The sequence below is a fragment of the Pleurodeles waltl genome, chromosome 7, assembly GCF_031143425.1.
Source record: "Pleurodeles waltl isolate 20211129_DDA chromosome 7, aPleWal1.hap1.20221129, whole genome shotgun sequence".
Classification (NCBI taxonomy): domain Eukaryota; kingdom Metazoa; phylum Chordata; class Amphibia; order Caudata; family Salamandridae; genus Pleurodeles; species Pleurodeles waltl.
Window position 1 is genome coordinate 984208752 of NC_090446.1, and position 21929 is coordinate 984230680.

The 21929-nt window shown below is 46.7% G+C and overlaps 1 protein-coding gene across 7 annotated transcripts in view; it reads right to left on the bottom strand.

Annotated features, from left to right (window-relative positions):
- DNAI2 (dynein axonemal intermediate chain 2) overlaps positions 1-21929 on the bottom strand; it is a 121110-nt gene that overhangs the window by 52328 nt on the left and 46853 nt on the right. For all 7 annotated transcript variants that reach the window (XM_069199799.1, XM_069199795.1, XM_069199801.1 and 4 more), the window contains exon 11: positions 21546-21692. In XM_069199799.1, coding sequence (XP_069055900.1) covers positions 21546-21692 — 147 coding nt within the window. The remainder of the gene's footprint in view (positions 1-21545; positions 21693-21929) is intronic.

The window sequence follows — 21929 nt, forward strand, 5'->3', positions numbered from 1 at the left end:
TGCCCTAGAAACGTCTGAGACGGTTATCTGTATTTTTAAAGACACCAATGATAATTTGACACTGGCAGAATAGAATACGCATGTAGTTTCTGAAGTAAATGACGTTCTAATTTTGTAGAATATAGAATATAGAACAACAAGAGACTACTCTGCTACAGCCCGTATTACTAAACTGGGAGATTTGGAATCCAACAAAGTTTCAGGAACTAGTGGTAAAACGAATGAATAATTTGCAAAAACGAAATAGAATGTGGAAAAAAGGGGCACATCAAATTCATCCCTGAGTTGCTTGACATTATCATTGTGTCACATATATCGAGGAAGAGGCAGGGAAGATACAAAGGGAATCCTCCAGTCAGTCTCAAAGGAAAGTACCACCTTGAAATCTTTACCTACTCCCCAATGAGAGCTAAACTGGAAGCACTGAGAATTCCTCTCAGTAGCAAAGGGGCTCCATGATGTGAAAAAGAATGTACACCCTCTTATGATTCTATGATGGTACATAATAATGTAACAGACGCATTTCACTTTGTTATGTTTTATGGAACGATAAGAGGTTGAGGAGACTGCAATCTGGTTTAATGTGGTCAAGAAGCACTACTGATTTCATTGAAACTTTTATGTTTTTAGGCAAAGCTAGCGGATAGCTGTCTTGCTAAGAGAATCTCTGTAGGGAAATATAATGCATTGCATCGCAGGTTGCAAGACCTGTCAAATGAGCTAATATTCGGAAGATATAATTGTAAACTATATGTCCTTCAGCAAATATTTCCAGCACTTCTTGGTAGATTATTTAATTTGGATAGTATTGCAAGTAACCATTTTATTCCAGGAGATCCTATCAAATCTGCTAGCAAGACAGTGACATTTATAGCCCTTCCATTTAGGCCATCAGTGGAACAACTTACAGTGTGGTCTATTTGTTTCTTACCCATTTTTATAGGTCCTCAAGTCTATATAGACAAAGGATAAAAACCTCATTTTTTAGCAACCAACACTCCCACAAATTTGACGGCCCTGCTCAGTTAGCAATTGAATAAGAGATTCTGGGGTTGATTTGGAGTTTGGTGTCAAGGGTACTCTTCTTTATCCAGCATACTGAAGGTCCACTGACTGGTGTATAGTTGAACAAACCTTAAGCATGTTACCGATAGAGCCTACTCAGTTTCCGTCGCAGACATACTCCTCCAGCCTGAAAGAGTATGGGTCAGAGGTTCAAATAAAACACTGTTCGCCTGACTTTGAGTGATATGTCTTGTTTGCTGCTCATCACCATCAGGAGAAAACTGCTGAGGGACTGTAAAAACAGACGTGGGAGACATTAGTTTTACTTTTTCCCAAAAACAGACTCCAGCTCTGGGAGTTTGTTTTTGAAAAAAAATAAACATATACATTTGACAGGTGGCTGTCATGTTTAACTGAGCCATCGGTCACACTTTTATAACACTGACAGGAACTGCCATGACAACCAGTGTTTAGAGTTGTCCGCAGGACTAGCAGATAACTCTAAATTTGGCAGGAGGGGGACGACCCTAGTAAAGTATTCTGGCATACTGACAGACTTGACTCTGCCTACCAAATTCTAAATCAACTCCTCTCTCTCTAAAGGCTCCACTAACAGCAGCAGGTGTGAAGCATGTTTTCTGAACCATATCTATATATCCAGCCATTAAAGGCACATTGTTTTTCAGGCGACAGTAGGCTTCATTATGGTGAATATCACCAATATGGAGGCTTGTGCTGCAAAACACTTATAGTGCCTTTTTGAAAATCTTCCAGAAAGATGCAACATGATTGGAGAGAATACGTGGAATGTCATTCAATCGTATTGGAGGAGACATAGGAAGAAATGGATTCTCGTAATTAGATTTGAAAGTTGTATCCACACAGCTTGAAATAGAGTCGCCAGATTAAATGGAAGCCTTTGCATTCAAGGTATTATGCATACACAGAGGATTTCTACTGGAAGAAAAGAGTCTTTTTATGCCTTAATGGAGAAAGTGATTTCTTCTACAAAGCATTGAGAAAGAGATGGCATAAGTTAGTATTTTCTATGCCCCCAGAGAATTAGCTCTCAGAGACAGTTTAGAGGATTAGAGCAAGATGTGTAGTCTCTCTTTCTAGTCTCTTTTTCTATGTGGGATCCCTATGATATTCCTTAGAGGTTGGGTTCAAAAGTTATCCTGGTAATGAAGGCAACAGTTGTGATATACAGAAGCCAAAGTCTGCATGTAAACGTCTTGTGGCCAACAGGGTCCTCAACCCGGGGTTGATTGAGGATATCAAGAGCCCAAATGCTACCGCCCTAGGATGGCCACTATAATAATCAGGGGTAGAGAATAAGCACCCCTCATTTACTGAAGAACGTACAATGTTAATTTCTCTGACACCACTCCACATCTGATAAAATTTGATGTAGATGAAGCTATAAGACTAAACTAGACAGCCCGCCCCTTTTTCTCTAAGCTTTTTAAAGTTTGCAGCTCTGCAATGTTTCCAATTGTGACATATTGTTGTAGTCAGAGAAGCACAATAAACACTTTGAGCAGCTATTACCTTTGCTTACTTTCTCTGATTCTTGTTGCCATTTTAAACAAACATTTGTAATGCAATAGGTCTCACATTTTCTTGAGTTAGAGCTATTGGTATTGTAAATTCACAACTGAACTTTTCTTGCCACATAAATTGGTCAACCCTGCCTCAGAAACGTTTTTTCCTACCATACAATTCCAGTGGCCGAGCATTTAACTAAAGCATTTCCATTTACCATCTTCTTCTACCTTACAATATATACAATTATTATATAAACCTTTATCAGAAAAAAACTTTTGGCATTAGAGTGTAATGCTCAAAATACCATAGCAAAATTATCATTTGGGATGGATCGGAGGGTGAAAGGAAAGAGGGAGTCGGGAGTAAAGAGGGAGAGGACAAGTGGCGTAATAACAGTGTCATGGACCCTGGCATAAGAAGGGAAAATGGGTGAAATCAATTTCGGTAGGAAAATACAGCAGTAATTAGAGTTGAGTGAGGTCCATAGGTCTCTGGGCCGCGGTGCCACTGCACCTGTTGCTCCATTGATAACTAGGCCTCAATAGAGAAAGCAGATGGGGCAGAAAAAGAGAACTGAAAGGAATACAACAGACAAAGGGAAGAAAGAAAAAAGCGTTGCAAATAAATAAAAGAAAGAAGTGAAAGAAAGAAATGAAAACACAACTAAGATGAAATAGAGCAAACGTCAGAAAAAAGGGAAGGAAGCTAGCGAACAAAAGATACAGAGGAAAAAATAATGAAAGAAGTGTGAAAAGAAAAAGAGAAAAATTAACATTAGACAAAAAAAAAAGAGAGATGGTGAGAGGAACAAGCAGTGAAAGAACCAGGGAATGTATGTACTGACACATTTTCCACAGACAGAATGAGAAAACCACTTTGACACTTCGGGTCCCGACAAGTAACTTGTGGCTTCCACATACAGACAGGAAAAAAAGGAATTTATAGTAGACGTGAATTGACAGATAAAGATAAGAAAAACACCAGAGAAAGGAAGAAAGATCTAAAAAAAACAGGGAAAGGATGCATACAGAGTCAAAGGAAAGAGCAAATAAAAACACAAAGAAAGAATGAAGGGAAGATTTAAAAAATAGTGAAAGAATAAACACCCGATGAAGAAAAAAAGAGAAACAAAACCAGGAAAGAAATAACCAAAGTTTTTGCGAGTTTGAAAGAGGAAGTATCAAGAGGACGAGGGAAATAAAAAAAAAAAAAGGAGAGATGTAGAAATAACAGTGGAAAGAAAGGGAAACTCCCAACTAAATATAGCAGCTATCAATAGATTTAATTGGCTCCCCCACGTCCTCAAACAGAAGTCAGAGTATGGAACAGCAGGAGGCACCGCAGAACATCAGGAGGTGCATTAGCAGAGTTGTATGTGAAACCAAATCCAGAAATATTGGGGTGCTTCAGATCAGGATTGGGGGTATAGACAGAGCTGTATCCCAGCCCAGTGCTGGAATAACAAAAAGACAGCGGGTGAGGAATGAGAAACGAAGCGCCATGTAATTCCTGGTATTGGAATAATAGGGCGCTGCAGGTTAGGGTTCAGGTGCACTGATATGTGGGCTGCACTACTGGAATGGGTACACAAGGTCAGAAGTGAGGTATGTTAATGGAGCTATGTGTGGAACCTAGTATTGGTGTGCCAGTGTTGCCAAGTGTTAGCCTGGAGGTGCCCTGATGGATCTGCGAGTGGGGCCCAGTATGGGAGTGGCATTGCCTCTGAACCACAGAAGTGAGGTGTCCTGAAAGGCATTTGTGTGAGCCTTACTACTGAGAAGAAATGTGCACTGAATGTTAGAATTGATGGATTCTGGCGGAGCTATGGAGGGTCTCATCAACAGTGGCGTTGGATGTTGGACTTCAAGTGCACTGGCTGAGCTGTGCTTTGCTCTTTTGGGTCCAGTGTTGGCTTGCCAGTGGGACTGAATATCAGAATTGAGCTGCTGTAATGGAACTGTATGTGAGTGAGGTCCTCGCGTAGGAAAAGAAGTGACCTCGCCAGGGTAGAACTGAGGTGCACTGATGGAGATTAGCCCGAGGTTCCAGTACTGGAACAGCAGTGTTCACTGGCTTTAAGAACTGAGGTGCTCTGGCAGACAGCGTGTGTGGGGTTCTGGCACGGGCATGGCTGAGGGTCTTGGTGTGTGTGAATTGAGGTGTCCTGATGGAGCTGCGTCCGAGGTCCCAATACTGGAACAGCAGTGTGTACTGACTGTAAGAACTGAGGTGCTTTGGCAGACAGCATGTGTGGAGTTCTGGCACTGGCACGGCTGAGGGCTTGGAGTGTGTGAACTGCGGTGTACTGATGGAGCTCCACCCGAGGCCCCAGTACTGGAGAAGCAGAGTTTACTGACTCCAAGAACTGAGGTGCTCTGGCAGACAGCATGTGTGGGGTGCCTGGCACTGCTGAGGGCTTGGAGTGTCTGAACTGAGGTGCACTGATGGAGCTGCACCTGAGGTCCCAGTACTGGAGCGGCAGAGTGTACTGACTGCAAGAATGGAGGTGCTCTGGCAGACAGCATGTGTGGGTTCCTGGCACGGCTAAGGACTCAGAGTGTGTGAACAGAGGTGCACTGATGGAGCTGCACCTGAGGTCCCAGTACTGGTGAAGCAGAGTGTACTCACTGGGAAAACTGAGGTGCTCTGGCAGACAGCGTGTGTGGGGTTCCAAGCACTGGCCCGGCTGAGGGCTTGGAGTGTGTGAGCTGCGGTACACTGATGCTGCTGCCCCCGAGGTCCCAGTACTGGAGCAGCAGAGTGTACTAACTGCAAGAACTGAGGTGCTCTGGCAGACAGCATATCTTGACACTGGCCAGGCTGAGGCCTTGCAGTGTGTGAACTGAGGTGCACTGTTGGAGCGCAGAAGTGGGCACTGTCTCTAAGGATTGCGAAGCCTCGGTAAAGTTGGGTGCCTAGTGTAGGAAGTTGGCTCTGTATGCACTATTTCAAAGTAAGGAATAGTATGCACAGAGTCCAAGGGTTCCCCTTAGAGGTAAGATAGTGGCAAAAAGAGATAATACTAATGCTCTATTTTGTGGTAGTGTGGTCGAGCAGTAGGCTTATCAAAGGAGTAGTGTTAAGCATTTGTTTTACACACACAGGCAATAAATGAGGAACACACACTCAGAGACAATTCCAGGCCAATAGGTTTTTGTATAGAAAAATATATTTCCTTAGTTTATTTTAAGAACCACAGGTTCAAATTTTACATGTAATACTTCAAATGAAAGGTATTGCAGGTAAGTACTTTAGGAACTTTGAATAATCACAATAGCATATATACTTTTCAAATAAATCACATATAGCTATTTTAAAACTAGACACTGTAATTTTCAACAGTTCCTGGGGGAGGTAAGTATTTGTTAATTTTTGTAGGTAAGTAAACCACCTACGGGGTTCAAGTTTGGGTCCAAGGTAGCCCACCGTTGGGGGTTCAGAGCAACCCCAAAGTTACCACACCAGCAGCTCAGGGCCAGTCAGGTGCAGAGTTCAAAGTGGTGCCCAAAACGCATAGGCTTCAATGGAGAAGGGGGTGCCCCGGTTCCAGTCTGCCAGCAGGTAAGTACCTGCGTCTTCGGAGGGCAGACCAGGGGGGATTTGTAGGGCCTCGGGGGGAGACACAAGTTAGCACAGAAAGTAAACCCTCAGCAGCACGGGGGTGGCCGGGTGCAGTGTGCAAACACACGTAGGGTTTCCGATGGAAATCAATGGGAGACCAAGGGGTCTCTTCAGCGATGCAGGCAGGCAAGGGGGGGCTCCTCGGGGTAGCCACCACCTGGGCAAGGGAGAGGGCCTCCTGGGGGTCACTCCTGCACTGGAGTTCCGATCCTTCCGGTCCTGGGGGCTGCGGGTGCAGAGTCTTTACCATGCTTCGGGATCTGGGAAGCAGGCAGTTGCGGTCAGGGGGAGCCTCGAGATTCCCTCTGCAGGCGTCACTGTGGGGGTTCAGGGGGGGCAACTCTGGCTACTCACAGTCTCGTAGTCGCCGGGGAGCCCTCCCTGAAGTGTTGTTTCTCCACAAGTCGAGCCGGAGGCGTCGGGTGCAGAGTAGCAAGTCTCACGCTTCCGGCGGGAAACGCAGTTGTCTTGAAGTTGCTTCCTTGGAAACAAAGTTGCAGTCTTGGATGAACAGAGGCGCTGTCCTCGGGAGTTTCTTGGTCCTTCTAGAGCAGGGCAGTCCTCTGGGGATTCAGAGGTCGCTGGTCCTGGGGAAAGCGTCGCTGGAGCAGTGTCTTTTTGAAGTGGGGAGACAGGCCGGTAGAGCTGGGTCCAAAGCAGTTGGTGTCTCCGTCTTCTCTGCAGGGTTTTTCAGCTCAGCAGTCCTCTTCTTCTTAGGTTGCAGGAATCTAAGTTCCTAGGTTCAGGGGAGCCCCTAAATACAGCATTTAGGGGGGTGTTTAGGTCAGGGAGGGCAGTAGCCAATGGCTACTAGCCCGGAGGGTGGCTACACCCTCTTTGTGCCTCCTCTCAAGGGGAGGGGGTCACATTCCTATCCCTATTGGGGAGATCCTCCATCTGCAAGATGGAGGATTCCTAAACGTCAGAGTCACTTCAGCTCAGGTTGCCTTAGGGGCTGTCCTGACTGGCCAGTGACTCCTCCTTGTTTTTCTCATTATCTCCTCCGGCCTTGCTGCCAAAAGTGGGGCCGTGGCCGGAGGGGGCGGGCAACTCCACTAGTTGGAATGCCCTGTGGTGCTGTAACAAAGGGGGTGAGCCTTTGAGGCTCACCGCCAGGTGTTACAGCTCCTGCAAGGGGGAGGTGATAAGCATCTCCACCCAGTGCAGGCTTTGTTACTAGCCACAGAGTGACAAAGGCACTCTCCAAAGGTCTCGAGTGTAGCAGGCTGCTAGAACCAGTCAGCCTACACGGGTAGTTGGTTAAGGTTTCAGGGGGCACCTCTAAGGTGCCCTCTGGGGTGTATTTTACAATAAAATGTACACTGGCATCAGTGTGCATTTATTGTGCTGAGAAGTTTGATACCAAACTTCCCAGTTTTCAGTGTAGCCATTCTGGTGCTGTGGAGTTTGTGTTTGACAGACTCCCAGACCATATACTCTTATGGCTACCCTGCACTTACAATGTCTAAGGTTTTGCTTAGACACTGTAGGGGCACAGTGCTCATGCACTGGTGCCCTCACCTATGGTATAGTGCACCCTGCCTTAGGGCTGTAAGGCCTGCTAGAGGGGTGACTTATCTATACTTCATAGGCAGTGTGAGGATGGCATGGCACCCTGAGGGGAGTGCCATGTCGAATTACTCGTTTTGTCCTCACTAGCACACACAAGCTGGCAAGTCTGTGCTGAGTGAGGGGTCCACAGGGTGGCATAAGTTATGCTGCAGCCCTTAGAGACCTTCCCTGGCATAAGGGCCCTTGGTACCAGGGGTACCAGTTACAAGGGACTTACCTGGATGCCAGGGTGTGCCAATTGTGTAAACAAAAGTACAGGTTAGGGAAAGAACACTGGTGCTGGGGCCTGGTTAGCAGGCCTCAGCACACTTTCAAATCAAAACATAGCATCAGCAAAGGCAAAAAGTCAGGGGGTAACCATGCCAAGGAGGCATTTCCTTACACCTAGGCTATAAGCAATTACAAATGATCCCCTGTCCTTGCTCTCAGCACACAGGCAGGCACACTTGGTAAAGAAAATCCAAGCCAAGGAAGGGTGGGAGCCAGGCAGCTGAGAGAGGGTGCAGAGACCCCACAAATGTGACCAAGATAACAGCCTGATTTATAGCATTGTTTACAGCTAAGCTCAGAGGAAGAATGCTCTGAAAATGAAAAGGAAACTACCCTGGACAGGAGCAGGAAACAAAGCAAAAAAAAAAGTCACCTACACACCAGATAAACAGGACAAAGTGTACTTATACAGTAGTTGGTCCCTGCTCCCAAACAGAAGGAGAAGGGACAAAGAGGCATGACTGACCACTTTCAGGCAAGGATTTCTAAATGACACTAAAGCTAACAAATAAAATAGCTGGAAGCCCACAGAAGAAGTATACTTAAAAGTATACAAGAGTTCTACCTAAAAATGCAGGTCTTTCATTTCAGAAAATGATCCAAAATGGAGTGGAAGAGTGGGTGCAATTTGTACACTGACTTCTACAGAATCCATTATTATTTTGCGAACCAAAATATGTCGTAATAGGTTGGTTCACAAAATACCAATTCGTAGGAGGTTGTAATTCGACCAACCTCATTAATATGTATATGGTAGATAGCAAATTGAGACCACTATAATTGGTTAGATTCACAGGCATGGTGACCTGCGGGTCAGTGGATCAACATGTCTGTGATTGCTTTTAAATAAAGCAATCTTTTCTTAGGTCTGGCATTAACCAAGACCTTTTGATTTCACAAAAATTATTTGATAAAATATACTTACCTAAAAGGGATTTCAGCCACTTCTCTTCATCAGTCTGTTGTGTCATTCAAATTGTGCTTCGGCCCACTACAGCACACACTAAGGGGCAGTGGGTCAGCCTACTTAAGTCACTGAGTGACTGAACTTTGCTCCTTTCATAGGGAGCAAATCAGCAAAGAAGGTAGTTCCCTTCAATTCCAGTGCTTCTATTTTTACTTTATAATTACTTAGTGTTGCCTTTATGTGTGGAGCCTAATGTGATAGCTAGCAGGGTGATTTTAATGTCAGCACAGAGCACATTCGAGCTTTATCAAACAAGTAACTTACCTTCGGTAATGCATTATCTGGTAGAGACTCTATCTAGCTGCAGAATCCTTACCTTAGAATGTCCTTGCGACAGCTTGGAATCCGGAACTTTTGCAGAGCAATACCCTTGTGTGTGCCGTCGTTGGAACCCTCTACGACATGAAGGTCACCTATAAAGGCACTACCCACGTGCACCTGCGTCAGTTCCTTTTCCACAAACGTCCATGCCAGAAGCGCAGAACCATGGAAAGAACTAACAGTTTGTCTGTGCAAAAAAACTAGGGTCCTGAAAGGGACAATCCCTGACCCTATTAGACGTGTCCACAGAGCAGGGAGGCATGGATGGGAGTAAGGAATCTGCAACTAGATAGAGTCTCTACCGGATAATGCATTACAAAAGGAAGTAAGTTGTTCATATGATAGAGACTTCTAGCTGTAGATTCCTTACCTTAGAATAGATAACCGAGCCATAACCACCTGGCTGTGGACAGATCCCCTTACACTAGAAAGCCATGTAGGACAGAATGGGCAAAGTGCCCGTCTCTACAGACCAGATTGTCCAGGTAGTAATGTCTTGCGAATGTGTGCAAGGACGCTTACGTCGCTGCCTGACAGATATCCAGGACTGGAACACCTCGTGCTAGCTGAGTGGGAGCAGCCTTGCGCTCTCAAGCCCTCAGGAGGCTGCTTATTGGCCAGTGCATAGCAGATCTTAATGCAAAGAATGACCCAGTGTGAAATGGTTTATTTCTGCACTGCCCTATCTTTCTTTGCTCCCACATACCCCACAAAGAGTTGGTCATCCACCCGGAACTCTTTGGTGCGGTCAAGGTAGAACGACAACATTCTTTGTGGGTCCAGTCGGTGGAGTCGCTCCTCTTCTTTTGAAGGATAAGGTGGAGGAAAGAAAGTGGGCAGGGTGATGTTTTGGCCCAGGTGAAATGAGGTCACCACCTTGGGAAGGAAAGAGGCACGAGTTCTAAGTACCACCTTGTCCAGGAACATGGTGAGATACGGCGGCTTCGATGAGAGAGCATGCATTTCACCCACCCTCCTGGCAGATGTTATCACCACTAAGAAGACTGCCTTGATGATAGGCAGCCGGAGGGAACAGTTGTGCAGTAACTCAAAGGAAGCATACATAAGAAATGTGAGAACCACATTCAAGTCCCACTGAGGCATAGCATAGGGCGTAGGGGGAAACATGTACAAACCCTTGGAGAAATCTATGTACAATAGGTGACTTGAATAACAAGGCTGATCAGGCAGCGGAAAAAACACTGATAAGGTGGAAGGATAGCCTTTAAGAGTGGCTAAGGCAGAGCCCTGCCAGCCAAGGGATAAGACATAGAGAAGAATGGCATAGACAGAAGCAGAAAGTACAATAATTTACAAAACAATTCCAACGCAGGCATATACCGTCTTAGTAGACGGACGCCTGGCTGATAGAATAACTTTACAGACTTAAGGAGGAAGGTCAAAGGCTGTCAACTTTCGCCACTCAATCTCCACGCATGAAGGCGTACAGTTGACAGGTTCAGGCGAAGAACCTTTCCCTGCTGCTGTGGCAGAAGATCTTTCTGAAGGGGCAGCCTGATTGGAGGATCGATGCTCATCGTCAGAAGCTCGGGATACCAGACACTCCTTGCCCAGTTCAGAGCCACCAGGATTACTTGGGCCCGGTGGTTCTTTATCTTCTTGAGAACTCTGGGCAGAGGTGGTATGGGCAGAAAGGCATACAGGAGGCCTGAGCTCCACTTGCGACAAAAGGTGTCACCGAGCGACTGCAGCCTTGGAAACTCCAACGCGCAATACTGCTGACATTGCGTGTTCTCTGCAGAGGCGAACAGATCTAACCAAGGCTCTCCCCACTGCTGAAAGAGTCCTTGTGCCACCTCTGGGTGGAGACACCACTTGTGATCCACTAGGCATCGGCAGGTGAGTTTGTCTGCCCTGGTATTCAGAGAACCTGCCAGGTGTTGAACCATCAGGGTTATGCCCGGCTGTTCCACACCGCCCTGCTTGTTGCAGTACCACATTGCGGTGGTGTTGTCTGTGAACACCTGCACCATCTTACCTTCTACAACAGGAAGAAATGCTTTCAATGCCATTTGGATTACCCAGAGCTCTAGTAATTTGATATGGAGTCCGGATTCAACCGGAAACCAGAGGACTCTGATCGTCACCTCTCCCAAATGGCCTACCCATCCCAGAAGTGACGCATCTGTCACTACTGTAATCTCTGGTTGGGGAAGGGGGAGGAGTCTGCCTCTGACCCAATCGCAGTTCATTAACCTCCACTGCAGATCTTTTGCAGTTCCTTCTGAGATCTGAACTGTGTTGGTGAGATTTCCCTGATGATGTGCCCATTGGAACTTCAGGTCCCACTGCTGAGCCCTCATATGCCATCTGGCATGTTTAACTAACAGGATGCAGGAGGCCAAGAGGTCAAACAGCCACAGAGTCTGTCTCACCGAAATCCAGGATAGAGGCTGAAACATCAGAATCAAACTTGAATATCCAGGACTAGCTGCATTGTGTCCAGAACAGCTCCAATGAAAGGGAGCATCTGAGAGGGAGCCAGGTGTGACCAGCATGTTTGCAGTGAACCCCAGCAAATACAGGAGGTTCGCCACAGTCTGAAGGTGGGTGATGACAGCCTTTTGCAAAGGAGCCTTCAACAGCCAGTTGTCGAGGTAGGGGGAAGACTGAAACCCCTAACCTGCGCAGATAAGCTGCTACCACAGCCATCACTTTGGTGAACACCCAAGGGGCACTGGTGAGACCGAAGGGGAGCACCGTAAACTGAAAGTGCTCATGGCCCACCTTGAACTGCCGATAACGCGCCTCTGTGCATGTAGGATGGGAATATGGAAATACGCATCCTGCAAGTCCAATGCTACCATCCAGTCTCCTTGGTCTAGGGCAGACAAGACCTGAGCCAGAGTGAGCATTTTGAGTTTCTCCTTTTTGAGGAAGAGACTGACATCCCGCAAATCCAGAATAGGGTGAAGACCTTTGTTCTTTTTGGGTATATGAAAGCAGCGGGAATAACAACCACGGCCTACTTCTGATATTGGGACCCCTTTCATTGGTTCCCTTGGCCAAGAGAGCCATAACTTCCTCGCGCAGCAAAACTAAGTGATCCTCCATCAGCTGTTCTTTTGATGGAGGCATAGGGGGAGGAAAAACTGGAAGGGGAAGGAATAGCCCTTCTGTATGATTTGCAGGACCCATTTGTCTGGTGTTACGGACCACCAGTGAGGGAGATGAAATTGAATCCTCCCTCCAACTGGACATACATGGCCTTGCAGAATCACACTAGGAGGGCTTGGACGTTGTGGAGGTGGGGGCTGGGGGATGGACGGCTTCTGGCCAGATCCCCTGGGTCTGAAGGCACCAGGACCGCGTCCCTGCGCAAGATGTTGGCATGACAGTGGATAGTGGCTGGGCTGTGGGTGTCGTAGTACTCGCCTCTTCCAAAGCCTCAAAAGGGACGAAAGACAGACTGTTGGCGAGGGGTGGTTGAGAGGCCCAAGGACTTGGCCATAGCCCAGGAGTTCTTGAAGCGCTCCACCGCCAAGTCTGCCTTTTTGCCAAATAGACGGTACTCATTGAAGGGCATGTCCATGAGACTTGGACATCCCCCAAAAAGCCAGATAAATGAAGCCAGACGTGATGTCGAAGGGCCACCATCGACAAAATTGCTCTACCCAGCAGAGTCAGTCATGTCCAATCTACATCTGATGGTAAACTTGGCTGCATCTCTCCCATCTTTGACTGCCTGTGAGAGAGTGGCCCACATCTCACAGCCTCAATCCCAGGCTGGAGGAAGATAACATCTTCTTCCTAAACTGGTCCAGCCTCTTGGATTACCTATCCAGGAGAGAGGAAGGGAAGGAGCCATGGAAAGTGGACGCTTGGACCACCAAGCTCTCCAGGATGGGGTGTTGTGTGAGGAGGCTAGGATCACCCACAGCTGGGTGATAGGGGCGGCCAACTGTCCTATTTACAGGAGCCCCTGTGCTCGGTTTGGACCACATCCCCAGCAGGACATCCATGAGGGCTTCATTAAAGGGTAACATCGGTTCCGATGTGGAAATCCCCGGCTGAAGTACCTCAGTCAGAAGGTTAGTCTTGTCCGGTACTGTAGGCATATCTCGGTCCAAGACCTCAGCTGCCCTACGCACCACCATTGCACATGATGCTCCTTTCCGTAGCCACCGTAGGAGGTGAGAGTATGCCAGTATCTGGAGAGGTATCCAGTCCACTGGCCTCTCCTAACTCCTCATACCAGTCGGACTCCAGAGGGTCCTGAGATCCATCTCATTCCTCACCAGTGCCTGGCTGATAGTAGAAAGGCTCAGGCAATTACCTAGCACCTGTTGGCGTCATCAGTTATTAGAATGGGGTTTGTGCAACCGATGGTCGCCGGTGGCGATGGGAGCGTCAACATCGGAAGCAATGCCAGAGGAGGATGACTGTGTGTACTCGTGTTGTTCCGGATCCGATATCGAATCCAAGAGACCCCATCCGCGGTGGAACTTGATAGGGCCACTCCCGACCCAGCAGGGCCCAAAGACGCAACAGCGGGGCCAGCCTGCTCAAATATGAGATGCATGGCCCCAAAAAACTCTTTGAGCTGAGTGGGGGTTACTCTGGCTCACGGAAAGGGGGGGAGGCTCAGAGTCGGTCCTGGCAATGTTTCCGCGGAACCATGCTTCGAATGTCGACGTTCCTGACTCGCCTCACCGGTCAACGGGTGAGATTAAGTTGAAGCCCGCTCGGACTTCTTCTTCTTCTTGTGCCTCTTCCCGGAGGACCTCGAGTGGGACAAAGAGGACTTGGGGCTCCTGGAGCGGTCCCGCGACCTCTTCGACGATTGGGACCTCCTAGGAGTCGCGCCTGCAGACATCAACTGCCAGGCTCCCATTAGCTTCAGTGACCGCTCCCTCAAAGCTTTTGGAGGCATGGCTTGACAGTCCAAACACAACTTTGAGTCATGGTCTCTGTCTAAGCACCAGAGACATAACTGGTGTGGATCTGTCACCGTCATGGCATGAAGGCAAGCGCCACGTGGCTTGAATCCAGTCTTTCTCTAGGTCATCTTCACACAGACACAAAAAATCTCGACAAAAAGGTCAAAAAAGGCCAGCCAAGAAAGACAGAGGGGAACTCGGTTCCGGATCTGTGCTTTAACCGCCCTGGAAAGAAAAGAACTGATGGATGCGCGCCTGGGTGGTGCCTTTATAAGCAACCGTGACATCACAGATGGCTCCAACGACTATGCTACATGCATCTGAACAACGCTACCCAACAGGGCACGCAAGGGTGTTTCTCTGCAAAAGTTCTGGATTCCAAGCTGATGCCAGGAAATTCTAAGGTATGGAATCTGCAGCTAGAAGTCTCTATTGCATGGGTACTCACAAACTTTTTCTCGGGGGCCAAAATTGCAGTATGGTTTGCGGCCGAGGGCCGCACTGAAGTGACAGCGGGGGTGGGGCTTATAGGAGGCACAACCACCCCGCCCCCTTTTTCAAAACATTGCTAAACAATGCTGCATTTTGAACCCCTACCCCAGTAACACACACAGCGCCATCTGCTCTCACCCCTACCCCAGTAACCCACACACACAGCGCACACACACAGCGCAATCTGCTCTCACCCCTACCCCAGTAACACACACACAGCGCACACACACAGCGCCATCTGCTCTCACCCCTACCCCAGTAACACACACACACAGCGCACACACACAGCGCCATCTGCTCTCACCCCTACCCCAGTAACACACACACACAGCGCACACACACAGCGCCATCTGCTCTCACCCCTACCCCAGTAACACACACAGCGCACACACACAGCGCCATCTGCTCTCACCCCTACCCCAGTAACACACACACACAGCGCACACACAGCGCAATCTGCTCTCACCCCTACCCCAGTAACACACACACTACATTAAAAACAAATAAATAAATAACCAAAGAGCCTTACCTGCCTCAATAAAGCACTGTAAAGATGCCACAAATGTAGAACGGCAGGCAGGCAGGCGGGCGGCAGACATGGAGCCGGTGACAGGAAGCAGACGACAAAGCCCCGTACATAAACATAGAGGAGGGCCGCGGGAGCATGCGCAAAGAAGCCACTATTGCGCATGCTCCCGCGGCCCTCTTCTATGTTTATATACTGCGGCCATTATTATATGGCGTTTCTTGGACGTGTCCGCGGGCCGCCAAGGTAGGTCCGTGGGGCCGCTGGCGGCCCGCGGGCCGTACTTTGAGTAATGTCGCTCTATTGGATAGTTCCTGTATCTTGCCAATGCTAAATTTTGGAGTGCCCTTTATTTAGCGTACTGCTCCTATTTCACAGCTTACCAGATTGTGTCATTTTTAAACTGTTCTTTATTACGTTATCCTCATTTTACCATGCACATAATGAAATGCAATTCTATTCCAATAGAATACATAAACCGAAAGCTTCAATATTATAGGATGTGAATTCATAAGCAGGCAATTCAGCAAAAGATTGAAAAAAAGAGATTTGGTAGGCCCACCATGAATCCAATAAATATGCTTAATTCATCATGCTGTCAAAATGTTTGCGTATTAGTGCATTGACTCAAGTCCATAAACCCAGTTGAAAGTTTATTATAATACACCTGAAAAGCAACAGCCGCCACATGTTTCTCCCCCTGGGGTATATATTACATTGCAAGCATTTGTTGCTAGGGATTTAACCCGAGACGAGCAGCTGTCCTTTTGTCGTCAAGCCGTTCTTTTGATCAATTGATCTTTGGTCTTCTCTATAACAACATAAAATTTACACATTCTCTTGAAAATTTGGAGAGCCTTGAAAACGCCCTGGGTATATATACACTCACTGGAACATGCATCAAGGAACAATGCGTCTGCCCACTTCACCCATTGACTGATTCACTATGATTTACAGCATGCTGCCCTCTCACAAGGAGCACGTCCAAACACAAAGTAGTTCCCTTCAGTGACAGAAAGTACTAAATGCTTTTTTGAGACCAAAAAAAAATTGCCTTTAAACATTTTTGGGGGGGAGTGATGAGTACCCTGTAGCTTCCAGATCAATAAAATTTAGCAGAAACCATAAACCTATCGGCTTTGCCAATGCTTGTTTTATAAATGCAGCAAAAAAACAAAATTTATAATTTTCAAACATTATTAGAGAGCAGGCGATGATCTCACAGACCAGTACGTGCACCTAAAAATGATTTTGCCTACATTCCAATTGAATTTTATTAATACAAAAGTGAATGACTACTTATTTGGATATGACATCCTTGACATGCCCTTCTCAAATTCCGATCCTGTATTTAATCTGAAACCAGAATTGAAGACATAGATGGTCAAATTTGACCTTTGTGACCGTAATATCACTTTTTACACCAAGCCCCAGTATAGGTGGTGCATAACATTGTGCGTAGCAATTTGCTCTGCAACCCCTGTTTCAATGCACGGTTGTAAAAATAAAGAATAGTATATTTTCCTTTATATTTTTCCCTTATTTTTACCTCAGTATATGCTTGCAATATATAGTTTTTAGACGTGTCCAAGGATGGCATTGCAGTGCAGAAATTATTCCATCGTTATGAAGGATCCAATTGTGGTAACACCGCAGCCTTACTTTGCTGCTACTACACTTTTACAACGGCTCTGAAAATACGATTTGTTCCATAGATGGTGTGCAGAAAATCATTGCTTTTTCGTTGATTCAGAACTTTCACTTGGTGTGGTTATACCCCAGTAATAGTAACAAAGTTGTTTCACTTTTAGCAGTCCTTCCTGGAATGCAGTCTCAGCCCTTCGTATGAGGCAACAAGAAAAGCAGTAGTCTTCTTTGCTCCATTAGAAATTTCAAGGAGCGAGGAAAAGGGTGCCGAGAATACACAGAGGGGCCCACTATTGGCGGCCTCATCGCCAAAGTCACAGATGGGGTTGTATAAATAGACATTTTCAGCTTGAAAGGCAGAAAGATAATCATGCATGCGCACAGGCCTCTCTCTCTCTAGCTCTCGTTTTTCCCCCTCCGCCCCTTCCCTCTCCTTCCTCTCACATACTCCCGCACACCAATCCTTGAACCTAAAGAGAAAAGCACCAACTCAGAGGCACCAACTCTGTGCTTAATTTGTGCTTGTTGTTTCCGTGCAGAGCACCGGCACTTATTTTTGAGGGCCGGCACTTATTTTTCTGCCTCAAGCATTTACTGCGAGCAAAAGACACATATAGGAAAGACGGAGCAAGAGAAATACGAAAAAGCGTAACAATCGGAGAAAGCAGAAAGCTGCAAGAGTGAGCTGAAGGGGCAGAAAGTGGCTATAAATGCGTCCATTACTTACCGTTAATGGCATTACTCCTAGTCCTACCCCCTCGCCTTCCTTAACCAATGAGGCTCCTTTGCCTCCCCTAAACACCTCCCCTCTCTTTTTAAAAGAGCCCCCTGCCCCCGCCCACTCCTGTACAGAAACAAGCCAACCAAAAACTCAGTTGTCCTGTACATGGAGGGAACTGTAAGGAAGGCGAGGGAGTAGGACTAACAGTAATGCCATTAACGGTAAGTAATGGACGCATTACCTCCCGTCCCTCCCTCGCCTTCCTTAACCAATGAGATATAGCAAGAAAAACAGGAGACAGACAACTGAGTTGCAATGCAGAAAAAAACATATTTAATCACAACCAGGTCATATACAGAAAAGAAACCCTATTGCTTCATAGAGGACAAAACCCTGTGCCCCAAAACTGCCTCCAAACACCCCAATTCAGCAATGCGGTAGTGTTTCACAAAAGTGGAACAAGACGCCCAAGTAGCGGCTCTACAAATCTCCACCACCGAAGCGCCCTACAACTCAGCCACAGTAGCAGCCATACCCCACGCAGAACGTCCCTGAATCCCAGCAGGAGGTACCACTCCTTTCAAATCATAGGCAAACAGAACCATTGACTGGATCCAGCAACTCAGGGAAGCAGTAGAAGGTTTTCCCCTTCCCTAGCAGGACCAAAATTGACAAACAAAGAATCTCCCTTACGGAATGCCATAACTGCCTGTAAATAACCCAACAAGGCCCGTCGCACATCCAAAGCATGTAATCTGATCTCCTCCTCCGTGGAAGGGTCAGGACAAAAAGCAGGAAGAATCACTTCTTGTCGACCATGAAAAGCTGAATTAACCTTAGACACAAAAGAAGGAACAGGAAACAGCACAACCCAATCAGGAAAAACTTTGCAAAAAGGAAAAGAGCAGGATAAAGTACCCAACTCCCCCAAACACCTGGCAGACGTAATAGCCACTAAAAAACAAGTTTTCAATGTCAAATGTTTTAAATCAATGTCCCCCAAAGGTTCAAAAGGAGGGTCCATCAACACATCCAACACCAACTGCAGATTCCAGCCAGGGAAAGAACACACCGGTCTGGGAAATAAATTCACCAGACCCTGATCAAATGATCTTCATCTTCCAGATTACGCCAAGAACTCTGAAAAGCTTGGATTGCCAACCATTGAACACGTAGCGTAGCCACCGACAACCCTATACGTCCCCCATCCTGCAAAAACTGCATGATCACAAACAGAGAAGCAACTGTAGGGTCAATATGCTGTCACAAACACCACAAGGAAAAAACATTTCACTGACGTCTATAGGAATGCAACGTGGATTTACGGCTAGCAGCCTGCAAAGTCGCTGCCAAAGGACCAGGAACCCCCAGTCCCGTCAAACCACGCCGTTCAACCTCCAAGGCGTCAAGTGCAGTATCTGCAAGGATCCCCGTGAGAGACAAGGAAACACGAGCGGAGAGGGATGGAGAGGAAGAACCCACTCTGTCCCAAAGTTCAACTGCTTAAGCAGAGGAAACCAATTCGCACGCGGCCACCGGGGGGTGATCAAAATCACCCGAGCTCCCACCTGCCGCACCCTGACATGAAAGGAGCGGATCAACTGAAAAGGAGGGAACGCATAAAGAAGACCCTGCGGCCAAGGACACGTCAGACCGTCCACTGCCCAGGCCTGAGGACACCGATACTGGGAGCAGAACATTCCCACCTTTGCGTTTTCCAGAGAGGCAAACAAGTCCACAACCAGAAGGCCCCAAGTCCGAACCAAACAACTGAATAGAGACACCCGTAGGGAGAACTCCTGGGAGTAAGGAATTACCCTGCTCAATTGATCTGCCAGAACATTATCTGACCCCTGAATGTACGTGGCCCCAAGAGACAGAACAGAATGCTGGGCCCACCAAAAAAAAAAAAAAAAAAAATCGCCAGGGCACCAAGTTTCAGAGAACGGGACCTGGTACCTCCCTGCTTGTTGATATAGGACTTGGCCACCAAGTTGTCCGTCTGCAACAACACTGCCTCCCCTTGCAAGAGTGTCTGAAAATGCACCAGAGCCAGCTGGATCGCCGTCAACTCCCTCCAATTCGAGGACCTCTCCGATTCTCTCAGGGACCAAAACCCTTGAATCTGCCCGACCCCAGCCATGCCCCGCATCCAAGAGACTGGCATCTGTTGTTAACACCACAGGTATCGGCGGAGACAAAGGAACCCCAAACTGTAGATGAGCTGGCACCATCCACCAACCCAACTCCCTGCAAATGAAATTCGACACAGGAATGCGAGTCTGTAGACTACAAGGATCCAGAGACCATCGGGATAGTAACCATTTAACCAGACAAAGAAGATGAAACCTCACCCAAGGAACCTAGAAGATTACTGAAGCCAAGTGACCCCGCAACCGTAACCACTGAAGCGCTCTGGGAGCCACTTGAGACAGCACAGCTGACACTTTGAGCCTGAAGACCTTTGCATCTCCTGTCTGACACAGCCACCAACCCCTGCAGAGTCAGAATTGAGCCCCGATAAATACCAGGTCCTGGGAAGGCACCAAATCTGATTTTCCACAGTTGATTAAGAAACAGTGACCCTGTAGGACTCCCAAGACCCTTTCCACATGAAACCTCATTAGGTCTTTGTCTGGAGCCTGAATCAAAAGATTTTCCAGGTAAGGATGTACAAACACCCCTTCCCCATGTAGAAGCACCACGAGAGGAGCAAGCACTTTTGTGAAAACCCTGGGAGCTGATTTCAGGCCAAAGGGAAGAACACATATTTAATTGCAGCAGCCGCATGTTTAAGAGGAGGGCTTTGGGCACCGGCACATTTTTATTTGCAAATAATGCACACCAACTTATCTTAGATTCTGTGAGTTAATCAGATAAAACCTGAGTTTGAACACTGGAGGATCACAAAGAACCACTGGGTGACTGAACTGATACAATCCCCGTTATCACAACAGCTCCTACGAAGCATGTCTAACAGACAAGCCTTGAGCCAGGGACTTTATCTCCGAGATCATTTTCAACCCATAGATGGATTACTTATGCTATTCCTGAACGGAGGGCAGGGGTATAATTGACTGAACTGATTCTAGAAAGTGGAGAAGCTGAGCATAGAAAGGATGAATTTGAAAGTATGCACTAGCAATGAGAAAAAGAGACAAAGCAGAGAGAGCTAGCACATTATTCAAGAAGCATGACTATGGATGCGTTTTGGGACAATACAAATTGATGCAAAGTAAATTCATTCAGAAATTGCAAACTAGGAAATTCATAAAGAAAAGGCAAAAATCAAGAAAAGCAAACATTGCAGGCTCCTCATTAAAAAAAATATTGAACGTGTGATGGGGACCAGCAGAATTTAAGCAGACACAAAACAATACTCAGATGAAAAAACAGTAAGGAGAATCTAAAAAGAGTATTAACGAAGTTGAAGTTGATAGAAACTAACTGGACAGTTACTACAAAGGTTTGAGAACTACAGGAAAGAGCCCGGAAAGTACCCAAAAAGAAAACAAAGTGAGGAACTAAAAGTGATACGTTTGTGAGCAGACGAGACTAGGAGGAAAAAGATGGAAGGATGCTTAAAGGGGAGATTAGAGACGGTGTTAATATGTCCATCACATGTCGACATAAAATGAATTTTGACAGGATTAACATACAACAGTCTGTAGATGATTAAGATTATGAATGGAAAGTGATCACAAGCTGATTATCACTTTCTGGATTCATATTTCACCACAAAGGCATAAATTCACTGAGGCAAGATCCAGTAATATTAAGTGATCAGGATATGTTGATACTGTACACGCCAATGAACCACAAAACTACTGGTGTGCCATACAAAAACATCTAGATAAGTAAGCTATGGTTGTAAAGTTGATTTGATGTGTACCTCTTACATCCAGAGATTAGCACATATGCTCAAACACAGAAAAAGTATTAAACAAATCTTACAGTTGTGGCGAGGTTCTTCTCGTTCCTCTGTAGGGTCCAGAGTCCAGAGGAGAATTCTAATAGCGTTGTGGTCCCTAGCTTGGAGCCGCAGGCGATAATGCGTCCATTCTCCTGAATGCGAAGGCTGTAGAGAGCTTCATCACAAACCTGCCCCAAAGAAGGATTGAATTAAGAAAAACAGTATGAACATGACAAAACGCAACAGAGCATATACGATTGAATATAAGGAAGCACTTTTGTGTCGCAGCAAAGCACGATAAGCATTTAAGCAGATATGGAAATTATGGAGGCTAAATGGCAGCTCACTAATTTGAAACATCTCACACTATTCCAGATTTAGCAGACCCGTCGCATATGGCAGCAATCCACAGTAGTTTTGCCACC